This window comes from Numenius arquata, chromosome 4, assembly GCF_964106895.1.
Source record: "Numenius arquata chromosome 4, bNumArq3.hap1.1, whole genome shotgun sequence".
Classification (NCBI taxonomy): Eukaryota; Metazoa; Chordata; class Aves; order Charadriiformes; family Scolopacidae; genus Numenius; species Numenius arquata.
The window spans coordinates 58,281,349-58,295,215 of record NC_133579.1 but is presented as its reverse complement, the minus strand read 5'-3'; the positions used below and the strand labels follow the sequence as shown (position 1 = coordinate 58,295,215).

At 37.5% G+C, this 13,867-nt stretch overlaps 1 protein-coding gene across 1 annotated transcript in view; it reads right to left on the bottom strand.

Annotated features, from left to right (window-relative positions):
* Positions 1-13,867, bottom strand: part of GMDS (GDP-mannose 4,6-dehydratase) — a 425,970-nt gene that overhangs the window by 214,776 nt on the left and 197,327 nt on the right. Inside the window, exon 7 of the mRNA XM_074146368.1 lies at positions 11,817-11,944. Within this exon, the coding sequence (XP_074002469.1) occupies positions 11,817-11,944 (128 nt within the window). The remainder of the gene's footprint in view (positions 1-11,816; positions 11,945-13,867) is intronic.

Sequence of the window (13,867 nt, the reverse complement as noted above, 5' to 3'; positions counted from 1 at the left end):
TCACAGGTGTACTGAGTAACTCTGTGAGGGCACAGAGCCTCTTTCTCTTCTGCCAGACTCTGCCTCCCCATGCATAAACGTAAGACGCAATGGATGAAGCCAAGTTCCACTGAAGTCAATAATCATATTATTAGAAAAAGATTTCACTCCAAACCAATTCCTGCAGTTGGTTTGCAGCATGCTCGGTCCTCAGGCTTGCCAGGAGAGCAGGGAGGGAATGCACAGCTCTCCAGTCCTCTTGGGGCTTGCGCACTTCATGCGAGTGCTCTCAGCCTTTATTGCTATCAGGATCAAATAGAGTATTTTTAAAAATGTTTTCTTAGCTTCCATATTTGTAACACTCCATTAAAATGCTGTACATTATATGAAGTGTTACATTAAGTGTGCTCAGGCCATAAGAACTTGCACAAACCTCCAATCAACACAAGTTCTAAATTGTTATTCACCTGCTCTCAAATTACTTAAAAAGAAAAGAAGATTCTCCTAGAGATGAGGCATCAGACAGTACAGCTAGCCTGGAAAAGCTCCTCAGAAGGCAAGCTCCTTTGTGCTCCACCTTGGCATCCCTGGAAAGCAGAGCACAGCCTGGTACTGCTCCACAGCAGGCTCTTCCTGGCAATCCAGTACCATTTCTGCTACCAGTACTACCGATTCAGAAAGCCATGTTCCAGTGGTGCATGCCACAGTTATGGCACAGGAGTCACCAGAACTGGTTTATGAGGTATTATGGGCTGAAATAAGACATCAAAAAAACATATACACACACAAACAGGAGCAGTGGTGGTGCCCTGGCTGCACTGAATATGCCCTGAATATGGCACTTAAAACACAACCTTCTCTCAGCACAGGGGTTCGAGAGCACGGCTGCCAGCAACCAGGAGATTATGGTGGTAAGAGGCACAGTGCCCAGGAGCAGCTGAGTGCCTTTTGGGCTTTCCCTTGCCAAGAGACAGACCTATTGCATCTTGATATACATCTGTCACGTAGCCTACAGACCATCCTACCTCATGCCTCCTGACACTTCTCCAAAAACCCCAGGTTTGCTTGTAATCTGGGAGATGAACAGTTTTAAACTGGTAGTACTTTTAATATATATCTACCTTGGATATCAGTAATAACACTGGCAATAAAATGAGAAGGGTACACTTAAAATATTTTTCCCTTGTCAATTATTTCCCCTTTAAAATGAATATGATATATAATATGATATATTAAAAACCTGATGCTTGCTGAATTTAAAACACCTCAGAGGAAGAGAGAAATTCCCATCAGATAGGGAAAAGTATGATTTGTCTGGAAATAAACGCCGTGTAATAAATTAATGGTGAGGGGGAAAATATGCCTGTATTGCATAAGGAAAAAATACTGCAATGGCAACACAAAGAATTACTTTTTCTTTTAAAATAAGACACAGTGCAGCAAGATTGTATCATTTGTACCAACTTTTCATTATGTCAAAAGCAACATATGTGCTTGGTATTTTAGCATTAGGGCTGCCTTGATAAAGAGTTACAGTATAGAGCAACATCTCACTTGTTAGAGGTTAAGGAATGGCTAGGACTCAATGATCTACTAATGTAATTTACCACTCCTTAAAGAAATCTGTGAAGTGCACTTGGAGGAAAGAAAACCTCTTTTGATATTAAAAAAAAATAAAAATTTCAAACCCATTTGCAGATCAAGAAATAACAACAAACAACTTGCACTAGAAATATCAGCTTCTAAAAAGTACAAAGCTTGTTATTAATAGTAAAGTTAGAGAGTAAACGTGTTTTCATGACAGTGCCTGTTCTTTTAATAGAAGACTAACATGAATGTAAGTTATATTGGTGCAATGAGAAGTCAACACTCCCAACACTCCTACGGACCCAGCAGTTCAGGGAATGCCTCTCAGCAGGGGCTCGTAGTAAGAGATCATGGCTCTTTGAGGTTTCAAATGGTAGAGTTTGCCATGCTTGTCTCATGCTATTGAAACAAGAGAGTCTAGGCTAGGCAAAATGTGCCTGGACTGCATTCAGCTCACAAAAAAACCCCTAAAAATTTGTCCTTGCAGACAAGCAAGATTTGATATGAATAGTTAGGGATCCCCTGATTTTTCTTCCTCAAGTCCATTGCCAGACATCCTTTAATCCCACTGCACAACAGAAAATGCAGAAAGCAGATACATGGGTCCACTCACTGAAGAAACACCACCAAAATCCTGATTTCACTAGAAGCAATGGAATGGCCACCACATTGTCTCGCTCCAGGAGTTGCCTGTGCACCAGCAGGGCCTGGGGGAAGGAGAGCTGCTGGGCTCCCCTGCACTAGTCAGCCTCAGTGTCCACAGAGCAGGAAGCACTGGGAGGGTTTGAGGGAACTGCCAGCTGTTTTGCACAGCTCTCACGTAAGCTGCAGGCACAGGATGATGTCAGGGATCCACAGTTTATTTCATTCTTCTCTTCCACGGCTGCAGGCAAATCCATCCCAACCCCACTGCTGACCTGACTGGGGACAGGGAAAAAGAAAATGCCAACATCGCTCACCTACCTTGCAAACGTAATGCTCCTCATACTCCTGAGGAAACAAACAATTGCTCTTGTTGCAGAAATCACACAGTTTTTGAGAGGAAGGGAGAGAGGAGTCAAGCACATGACAGCAATAAGCTTTCTTCACATACTTAACCTGGTAACCAAGTCAACTGTCCCCAGGGGAAGCTTAATGCCGGCCAAAGAAGGCCGACTGGAAAGTTCAGCTGCTCTATCTTTGGACCATTAATGTTGGTTGTTAGGTCAAGGCTTCATCCAAAAACACCTACAGCTAAAATACAAGTATTTCTCCTAAAACTAAAAGTGGCATATTAAGTGCACCCTGCGGGTTTGGGGAATGTTTCCCACTCAAATAAACAAAAAAATCGTATTTTTTTTCCATACCCAGATCAGGCAAGAACAGTCACTCTGCTGATAACCAGTCTTCTTAATAATACATAGAATATTAACAGCTAGAGTACAATAAAACCGAGCCCTGACATTTTAATTTATCCTCTGAAATAATTCTTCTTTCAGTGGAATGACCTGAAATTGTTGGAGGGCTAAAACCTTTAGTTCTGGGAATGCACTGTCCATGATGTTTTACTGGCTTCATTTCAAATGAAAACAATTACGGTATGGTGAGGATGTTACCACACAGACATAACAAGACCATTAGCTATTTTGGACTTCCAGTGTAAATTGAACCATTATGGGTTTTTAAAAATGTCCTCATTAAATTTTAATGATCTGTTTTAAGAGATTTTTTTTCCCCTTATTAAAATTAAAACCAACTATGCTATACAGCTTTCTCAGAATGTAGCGCATTACTCTAAGATTCAAATAAATCTATAAATCAGATTAGTTAATAAAGAGAAACTATCTGGGTTATTACAGGTGGGGCTAGTAGCAGTACGTGTTATTAATGTTGCCTAACATTTACCAATAAAAGATGCTGCTTCCTGTTCTTTAAATTGGTGCCAAATACCATCTGACTAAATAAAAAAATTCTGAGTTCAAAGGTAGACACACCTAGTTAGGTTTTGCTGTTGTTTTTTTTTTCTCCCCACCTCCCACCCCACCATGATAGGAAAAAGAGCAAAGAAAGGAAAGAAAAATGTCAATTGAAGTTATTCAGCTGATTAAAGAATATGTTTCATTTGTATTAACTCCCCCATAAGTCTCAACAATTTTTTTTCCATGAACTCAGGGTTTTCTTGTTGTACAGTAAGTATTTAAAATTATGCACACAGAGGGTTAGAGAATGTTTATGAGAACATTTCCATCAAATTTGCCCCAAACTTACCCAATTCATAAACTTTGTGTGGACTAAAATGGAAAAAAAAAAAAAAAAGTTTTAAAGAAATCATGGTTTACATACACTGAAGAGAGACTTGTGAAACCTTTGCTGTTAAATTTTGTGAAGATTCACTTTACGGTGAACACACTCTATCCCATGATGGGGCAGTGGTTTCCCTCCAGGCGCAGCTGCAGCCCCAAGTAGGCTGTCTGGTGTCCTCGCTCCCTGGGTCCAGCAACACCATCTCCCTCATGAGACTCATTCTCTTTCCCACAGTCTCATCTGCAGTCACCCCAAGTTAAAACCACCACAAGACTGACTGGAAGGTGGAAAAGACCTTTTTTTAGAAAGTCTGGTTTGTTTTCACCCTGGTGTTACATTGCCACTTGCTAATGAGTAAACATTGTCCTGCAGCATGCACTGTCATCGTACTGGAGTGATGGTATATGTACTGCATTACAGTCTCTCTGCTGGCATCCGTACGTTTTCTTCTGATCCTATCACAAGTATAAGTAAAGCTCCCAAACACGGACCCTTTTAGTCCGTGTCAAAACCAAGTCATAATTTTACTTGGTTTTCCACATGTTGCCAGGCAGAGCAGAAAACGAAAATCACAGGAACACAGCATGCATTTAAAGTTACTTCTGAAAAGTGCCTTAATTTGGTATTCCTCAAGAAGAACATATTGCAAAAGCAATTTTTTTCAGGAGGGCTCCCGTAGTTGTGTTATTTGAAGAGATACTGCATTCAAGATACAATGGCCTCAAAAATATGACAACAATATATAATTTATCAATCTGGAAACCTTATACTTGAAAGAAGCCTTAGTCTAACCTTTCCATCACTCCAATTGAATTGTAAGACCACCGCTGTAACAAGACCACTTAGAAACCACTGGGGTGGCCTTGATAATAATACACATATCATTGTTGAGGCACAGGAAACTAAACCAGATGGTTTTGCTGAGGAAAGCACTTTTTTGGCTTTGTAAAGCCTAAAAACACTAATAGGTCAAACACAGAAGTGGTGGAAAAGAAAGCTAAAGGAAAATTTATGTAAATAAGAAAGAAACCATTTTTACAATTATATTTCCCTCACATAAAAATGGCTTCAAGAAAATAAAAAGGGGTAAATGGTGCTGTAGTTCTGAAATACATCAGAATAGTTTTCTGAAAGGAAAAGGTCCAACAGTAACACTTACAGTAGGCACTGCTGCTGGAAATCAATACCATCTGATGTGCATTAGACAGAACACCTACATATTGTAATTAAAACCCTTTTCTTTCTTCATTTTTATGTTTTAAATATGGAGAACATTCATGTCTATTGTAACCATGTTCTTTCTTGTCCAATCTCTTATTCGCAGTCAGACCAAACTCAGAGAATAGCACATGCATGCACCTCTTAAAATACATGACATTGAAAATAATTCCCACAAAATCATCCATGCACAAACAGATACATATATACGTTCACACACACACACAGGTGGGGTGTGTGTGCATGTGTTTAAAGCATGTTTGAATTTTCCCACTTATGTTGCAGTTGTTTAGAATCACATTATTTACAAACTTTAGCATTTCAGGAGGTTTATAACCAAAATCCATGAAGAACTTGGTTTTGTTTTTCATCATCTACATGAGTGAAATTAAGATGATAGTGCGTTACTCTGCTGGGAATTGCAACTATTTCTAATAGTCTGAACTACACATGCTGAAAGAAATGCATTATAAGCTCTTTTATTGTGCAGCCTTATTTACAAAAATGTAAGCTTTTATTTGGTGTTAAAAAGAAAAACTTTTACTATCATAGTTGTTCTAAAACATGTTCTCTCTCACAAGGGAAGGTTTGACCTTATTTTCAAAATCTGAAAGAAGATGTTTGAGAATTATACATACATTTTGCTGCTATAAACTCATGAACTCGTACTCTAGCTGAAAGAAAGCATCGTTATTTAAATATCAACATTTTCTCTGCTTGCATGGGACAATGAAGAAGAAACGTACACTGAGGAGAGCTTCACTACATGCTTATTGTTTGTAAGATTTTATTTTGATACTGCTCAGAAACAGCCTTGGAGAAAATGTTCCAAGTCTCCGGTTCAACTCCAAGGTTCTTAACTAAAACCAGGGTGTTAAAAGAGTGGTTTCTGAAGGCAAAAGTGAAGTGGGATGGACCCCATGCACCTTACTGAGCTGAGGGAGCCTGATGGAGCCTACCTGGACAGCAACAGAGAGAGAGAGAAATCACAATGGGGTCTCACGCAATCCTATTTTGATTCTGCATGAAAGATACGCCAGGGAGATGCCTGTTTTATGGCCAGTGACACCATCTACCACCTCATGTCAAGACCTGAATTCTTTTGTAGGGTTGGAACACTTCAGTTAAGGGGCAACGTATGCAAATAATTTACTAAAACAATGGTATCATGAATTTACTCTGGCAATCCACCTACCTGTGTCTTTTCTCTATAGACTTAACCAGAGGGAAGACAATCTTTTTTACTTCTTCTTGGACCTGCTGATGCAGCACTCTTGTTGTGTCATGAAGAAGTGGCTCTAATACAAATGCCAGTGCCTGTGGGTCAGTGCTGGGTGAACTCCACAAAGCGATTTGGCATATTTCATTTGAGCCATTATCAGTGCTGTGGCCACTTTCATTGGTTGTACGGTATCCTGAGAACTGGATCAGTATTTGGATGAATGATTGAACATACTACCATGGTCAAATGTGACTTCCTTTATCCTGGACACATCACACCTCCACACATCCAAACTATTTACATCAGGAAATCAAAGACTATTCTGCCATTGGTAAGTGTGTACTTCCTTTGGGAAGGTGTTGCTTTCTCAAAAAGCAGTTCAGCATGAGGCTTACTTCTACATCTTATAAAAGGACAACATGTTTTTAAACTATTAGAAAGAAACTAAGGTAGGATAGCCATTGTCTCTGATACACATGCTTCTAGACAAGATACTGGTTCAGTAAATACCTCTTAAGTTTTATGAATGTTCAGTAGTTGTTCCAGACAATGGAGCGTAGCCTATCAAACTTTTCTACTAAAGATTCATACAAGCCCTGCTGCTCTTACAATTACTTCACCTAGATGGCAGCAATAAGATAATCAGTTCAGTTGCTTGTCACATCAATCAAAGCAGATCGGATATAATCTTAAGATCAATTTGGCTTAGTAGAGCCAATAATTACCCTAGCTCAGGCAAGCTGATGAAAAGAAAAAGTTCTCATTTGAAAATACATGAAATACTCTTGAATACCTGGATGACTCAAAAATCTTTACCCTCATACTCAAAGAAGTCCAGCATTGAGAGTTTAGAATTATTTCTTAACTTTCGTTAAAAGTTATTAACTTTGAGCATAAAAACTAAGCAGCAAAGAAGGAAAAGGGATTTTTCACTTCAGTCCATAACAAAGGGGTAATAATCTTCATTTAAAAGCATGTCAAGTTCATGAGCCAATCTCATAACTATATGAGGTATTGATACTTACACAGACAGATATAATTGGCTTTCCTTTTATAACCAAAAATTTTCAACAAAGCAAGACTCTCAAAAGCAAGTATTCTGCTGGGCTTATGAAAGGATGTGTCAGAAAAGACTTTAAGTCTTATCAGACTAAGGTAAAACGTATCTCAAAAAGATGATACATCCTTAATACTCCAAGAAAACAATAATACAGAACTGGAAATGCCTTGGCTGGCTGAATCCTTTTCTTATGCACAAAAATAAAATTTTAAAAACTTTTGCCAGACAGAATTACTTATATTTAAACATACACAGAAACATACAAGAAGGGATTTCCCACAACAGAAATAACAGCAGCTGTCTCCAAGGGTCAGTCTCTACCTATTAAAGTAGTGAACAGAAGAATCATGAATGAAAGACCAGGTGATGCTGACTGGAGATTTAAACACAGAAGACATCACTGTAGATGTCTTTTTGTAGATCTCAATTTCAACATGCGCAAAATGGGTTAATGCGATAAAAATGACTATTTTCTTGTGCATTTTAATCACAAAAAGTATGAATCAAAAAAAAAAAAAGATAAAAAGATGGAAAGTCTCTCTTTAAACAGTTTCTTAATGTGCCTGGTTGGACTTTACAATAACTTACTATATTATTTCTTTATAAACTGTTCTTTTTTGCTTTGGTGTTTTTACATTACATTTTCAATCTAAAATAATGGAAGCTGATTGCCATACATTTAGAATATCAAATGGTCACTGATTTCACCATGAATTTAGGCACATGCTCAATTTTAGACATTTAACTAGACCTGTAATTAATTGAATTGGAGACAATTATGATCCAATTATGAGTCCTCTGTAATTATTGCTTGAAATACTGCTGGATTTCTATTAAAGGCAAAAGAAAATATTTCTAACCTGTATGAATTCTTAAAGACTATTAAAACTGTGATCTTTGACTTGTTTTTTGTTTTTGTTTTTGTTTTTTTTAACTTTTGTAAGATATATATTGATAGGCTCTTCCACAGAATTCATCAATGCAATATTTCTGCTCTGCACAGCACTGAGGTGTGGGCAATGCAACTGCAGAAGGCAACCTGAACATCAGCAGGTAATAAAGAAGAAACTGAAGGAAAGGAAGAAAAAGCCTCAGCTGTCAAACCCTAATAAAAACTTGCACTTTTCTCAGAGCCACTTTCCAACATGACTATGTTCTATTTGTTGGCTTTCCCTTTACATCTTTACAAATAAATGTGTCTACTACATCCCCAAGAATGACACTTCAAGGTTTCAGTTGCGGGTTACCTTAAACAACTTAATTTACTGTATTAAGCATATAGAAAATTAAAAAAACAGCCAACTAGTGATGGATTGATAGGTATCTTTTAATGGTCCAAGTTAAATATTTCTGAGAATCCATATTTATTTGAAATGAGACTCTTGAGTGAGTGCCTGAGGAAATTTGTATGATGCCTTGTGTTTTATAAATGGCATAGAAATGAGTCAGACTGTTAAGGCTTTCTATTTTACTAATATTTGAAAATACCTAGCAGATGGTTTACTAGAACTTTCTGCAACAAACAAAAGGTAAAAATTACCCTCACCAACAAAATAGCACACAGAAGACTCATATATCAATAACACTGATACATTGTTTTTTCTCTTCCAACTAGGTGGCATTGATCGTTGTCTCTAATACTATCCCATGAGACTTGTGCTGGATCACAGTAGAGTAAAAATGGAGAAAGGGGGACTAAGAGGCAGCAGCATTTTCTGCAAAAAATCTTAAGAGTTACTAACATAATTGTAGGATAAAACTAATAATCCTCCACCTCTCCCCTCCCCTCCAGATTTTCACTGCCTATTTATTTATATTTTGTTCCTTTCAAACAGTGAATGGAAACCTTTCTTTCTAGTGAGTTAGAGTTCCTGATTTTCATTCACCAGCACAATGCTGCTGTACCTGATCTTCAGTTCCTGCATGTGGCAGTTCAAGTCCCAGGTCATAAACCTAATCAAACACATATTCCAATTATTCTCCCTTGACACAAACCTATGTTTAAACATCAAACTTCTGAATCATCTGCTACTAAAGCTGACCTCAATCCACAGCTAACACTGAGCACACTGGCAGCCCATCCCTTGGTGGGCACCTATGTGCTTCCCTGCAGGCATGTGCTTCCATGCTTTACTGTATACAGAAGCATTTGCCCCGAATCCCAGTGGCAGTCAGAAGAACACGTGATCAAAGCTCAAGAGTCCTGACTTCTGCCCGCGCTTTGTAATCACCAGACATTCTCCACTCCAATACATACAGGATACGATCTCTCCATGAAGTGAATGGGAGTTTGGTCATCAACTTTCATGAGATCAGGAATTGACCCATAATGTTTTATAAATCAACGAAAGGGGATGTATTTATGGTTTTATTATTATCCCTAATAAGGAAATAAGGAGAAAGAAAACACAGTACATGGTCTAGTCTATACACACATGTGTTACTTGTATTAATATCAATGGGATTTAAAAGTACATATGGAGAGGATAAGATATATCCCTATGTGTTCAGCCATATGCTTAAGGAAGCTCCCCAAATGCTTGTAAATACAATCATGCTTTCTAACATACTATGTATTTATTTGAACAACGTTAAATCTCTAAGCCCTACTTTCCAGTCCATTAAAGCCTCAAATAATTGTTTATTTCCAGTTTAAAGTTAGTCTCTTTTTTAGCCATTAGAAGGCTGCCTGTAACCACATTTCCACGATATTCAGGGAATTAGAGAATTGATAATAACTCTCCCATTATCCAAAGGGATACCTCTCTGGGAAGAGAAATACTCAAGATGTACTATATTTTAGTGAGGAATTCTTTCCAGAAGATTTTGGGACAGGCCCAAAACGTGTATCTGAAAGGTCTGGAATGCTACTTACACAACAAACATGTGTTCGTGCTGTAGACCTCGGACAACTACATTCCTTCTGGAGGCCAAAGGCCTTGAAAGCTAGTCATTCTTCTGGATAGACTTGTTCTCATTTCCTTTTTGTTTCTAAAGGTTTGAACACAGGACAAGGGTCTGACCCACTAGGCACAAGAGGGTTATTTTGGATTTCCCTTGTGGAAGAAGACATCAGAATTCATCCCACAATTTATGATCTGGTGCAAGTTGTCTTGGAATGAGATAGCCAAAGTATTTATGGAATATCCAATGCCTGCTAGCAAATTATGCTCATTATGTTAATGCAACTGATCATTTCCTTTGGATTATCTTTTACTTCCTTTCAGTTAAGAGCTGGTAACTGACTTCATGAACACTCTTGACTACAATTTTATCCATTAAAAAGATGATTGGGATGGTTTACAGACTAACTGCTTCAACTAGTGTAGCCACAAATATAAAACAATAGTCATGGAGGCATAGTCCTGGCATTTGTGGTGCTCTTACCACCTTACATACAAATGCAGCACAGAACCAAAAGCCAAGCTTATTTATAGCTGGCTGCCAGAAATCACCATCTTTGCTTACTTGATGTAACCCTTTCGATGCCAAGGGGATATGGCTGTTTACTTTTTTAATATCAACTAGAACAAAAGTTTATATTGTGTTCTTGTGATTTCTTTTTTACCATAAACAAGAATAGAGAGCTCAGCTTTTATTTTACCTTTTAAATCTCAATTTATGATAAAAGCCCCAAATCAGACTTTTTCCTACTTACTTTGTAATATAGAAAACCAAAACAAACAGTCATCATCTTTTTAAACTACATCAATGAATGGTGGAGCCAAATCCGGTTTCCCAGCAAGGAATTATTAAAAGACAGAAATAGTCCAATGACCACAGGAAATCTTTAAGCACCAAAATGGGGACAAAAGTCCCCTGGGGAAAAGACAATATTTCCTACATGGTCATTCATGTATCCTTGTAATACAATACAGGGGTATTGTTTGTTTATCTGCTTAAGTAGATGCATGGAATAAAATTAGAAACAAATCCTGACTACAAAAACATTTCAAACACTAGACGCAGGCACATGCGTTGCAATACCTGCCATCACAACGATGTTGTGATGCTTCTTACTAATGTATAACCAGCTAGACCTTTGATCATTAAAATATATATCATTCTTGCCTCATTATAATAAAGGCCACCAACCTCCAGCAGGATCTTTGACTTCAGGTCATACTGTATCTTGCTGCAATCTTAATATTGGTCATAACATTTGTCAAAACAATAGGAGAAATACTCTAAAATAGAACCACTTCATAGTCAGCCCCCTCTCCCAAGGAATTCAGTCAAGGAATGTAAATCCAAAGATTTATTTTTCTGTTCAGGTCATGCCTGGGGTAGACTGCTGTGTTACTAGATTCCCGAGACTGAAATCAAGAGCAAGACAAAGTTAACAGGCCTCAATAGGCAAAACCATCTTGAGATAGCCTTCTGTAGACCATGACCTGAAGTTACAGCAATAAGCAGTATTCCAACCACAAAGATGATTCAAAAAAAGGCACGTGGCCCACAGCTTACCTCAACATAGTCCCTGGCATGGCCCCAGTCTCTCTTAGCATCCAGATTGCCCAGGCTGAAACAATCCAGCTGTCCAAGGTGAATCTTTGCTACAGATCGGCTAATTTTTCGCGTAACAAAGTTAGCCCCTGGAATAGAAATAAAAGGTAGTATTCAGCGTAGTCACAGTGGCAGATAACTGGCCACAAGAAACACCTTGTATAGTTCAGCACTTGGTACTTTCGGTCTTCATTCACCCCCCTCACACCACCTAGACCCATGCCATTTTTTATCGTTTGACTAGGCTAAGAAGCTTCCACTGCAAGTGTCACATTAGCTGCACTTTCACAGCAAACATCTTTCTTTGTGGGACTTCTTAAGCATTCCTAATTTGCTGCCTCAGTATTCAGTCCAGGCATAAAGCCAAAGAAAATCATTTGGAATGTCATTTCTTAAACACAAAATGCAAAAGGTTACATAAAGAAGACAGACATCTTAGACCACCCTCAAGTATTTTGTTGCTGTTTCTTTTTTCTTTTTTAAATTTTTTTTAAGGAATGCATACATCTAAATAAATTAATTTAAAAAAAAAAAAAAGTCTATCCAAATACTACATATTCTCCAAAGGACTGTAATGGTTAAATGCATTCTACTTTTCTAGCTATTTGGGATTCTTTGTCCCCCAGGTTCAGTAAGATCATAAAATTGTGATTTCAATTTATCAGTTGAAGGCTGTAGTTTATTTTATCATATTTATGTATTTCGTTCACAGTATTGCTTTGGAAAATTTGTGTACCCTATTTTGCTCCCTGTAGAGTTGCTTTAAATAATATTTGTTTCTAGTTATTTTCATATCTTGATTTTTAGATTACGACAGCTGTGTTTCTAAAACATGGTTGTCTCCTCAAAAGCAGAGGGATTTGAATTTAGACCATGAATTCAGGTTAAACAAGCCCAATGGGCATTTGCACACTAATGGGCCACAAAAATTAAAATTACATGCCTTTTTAATAGCTAAAAAAAAAATGATTGAGTGGTGACAGATGATATTTCATCCAAATGGAAAGCAGAAAAGTTAGTGAAAATGACTGCACTTGTAAAATGGTCTTAGCAAATTTCAAAACTCCTAAGTAGTGCAGCTTGTACATTCAATGCATATATGTAGGTTTTTTCATTATGGAACTCTGCTCTTGAGATAAGCATCTCAATATTTTCTGTTTCTTATCAAACAAATGATAGGCTGCTGCAAAATTATTAAATAATGTGAAGTGTGTTTTTCAGACTACTAATTATTCTTGTAAAGGAAACTACAGCATCTTTTTGTGTCATTTGACTCTGCCAAAGGTAAAAAAAAAAAAAAAGAGTGCACCTATAAGAAGCATGTAGAATGAATCAATTAAATAATTCATAGTTTACTACAGGATTAAGATAGAATTTTAATTTTCTGTCAACTGCTGAACTAATTAGAATTCCAGTCATTAGTAATTTATAATATATAATTAGTTTGCTTTTTTTTTTAAAGAACAAAAATCATATAATCTCCATATTCCCTGTAAAACTGTTCATATAAAAAGTAAGCTTGCAAAATACTGTGATTTGCAAAATTTCAGAAATAAAATATACAGGAGAGTCTTTTTTACAGCAATGTTCCTCAAAAATTGGACAAATGAGTCAACTGCAGGATGAAAGCCCAAGCCCTTCTTCCAGACTGCATCCTGCATACTTAACAGGAGAAACAGGATTATCCCAAAGATAAACCAGTGCAAATCGCAGGACCGACACTGTGATTCTGCTATTGCAGTTTCTGAAAGCAAAGTACTGTGGTTCCCCTGCTCCTGGGCCAACGGGCTTGCAGTGAGAATGGAGTTCTGGCTTAACAGAACCAGTGACAGAGTCTCTTTGGCTTAGGTAGACTGGCACGTCTCCAAAGATTGTTTCCATTTTTTACATTATCAAAGTGCTTTGAGATCTTTACACAGATTATTACTAATTAATTAAAAATAGATTGAAACTATTACACAAAGATTACGATTAGCTCTGAAACTTCCTAACCTTCTGCACTGAAATAGTTT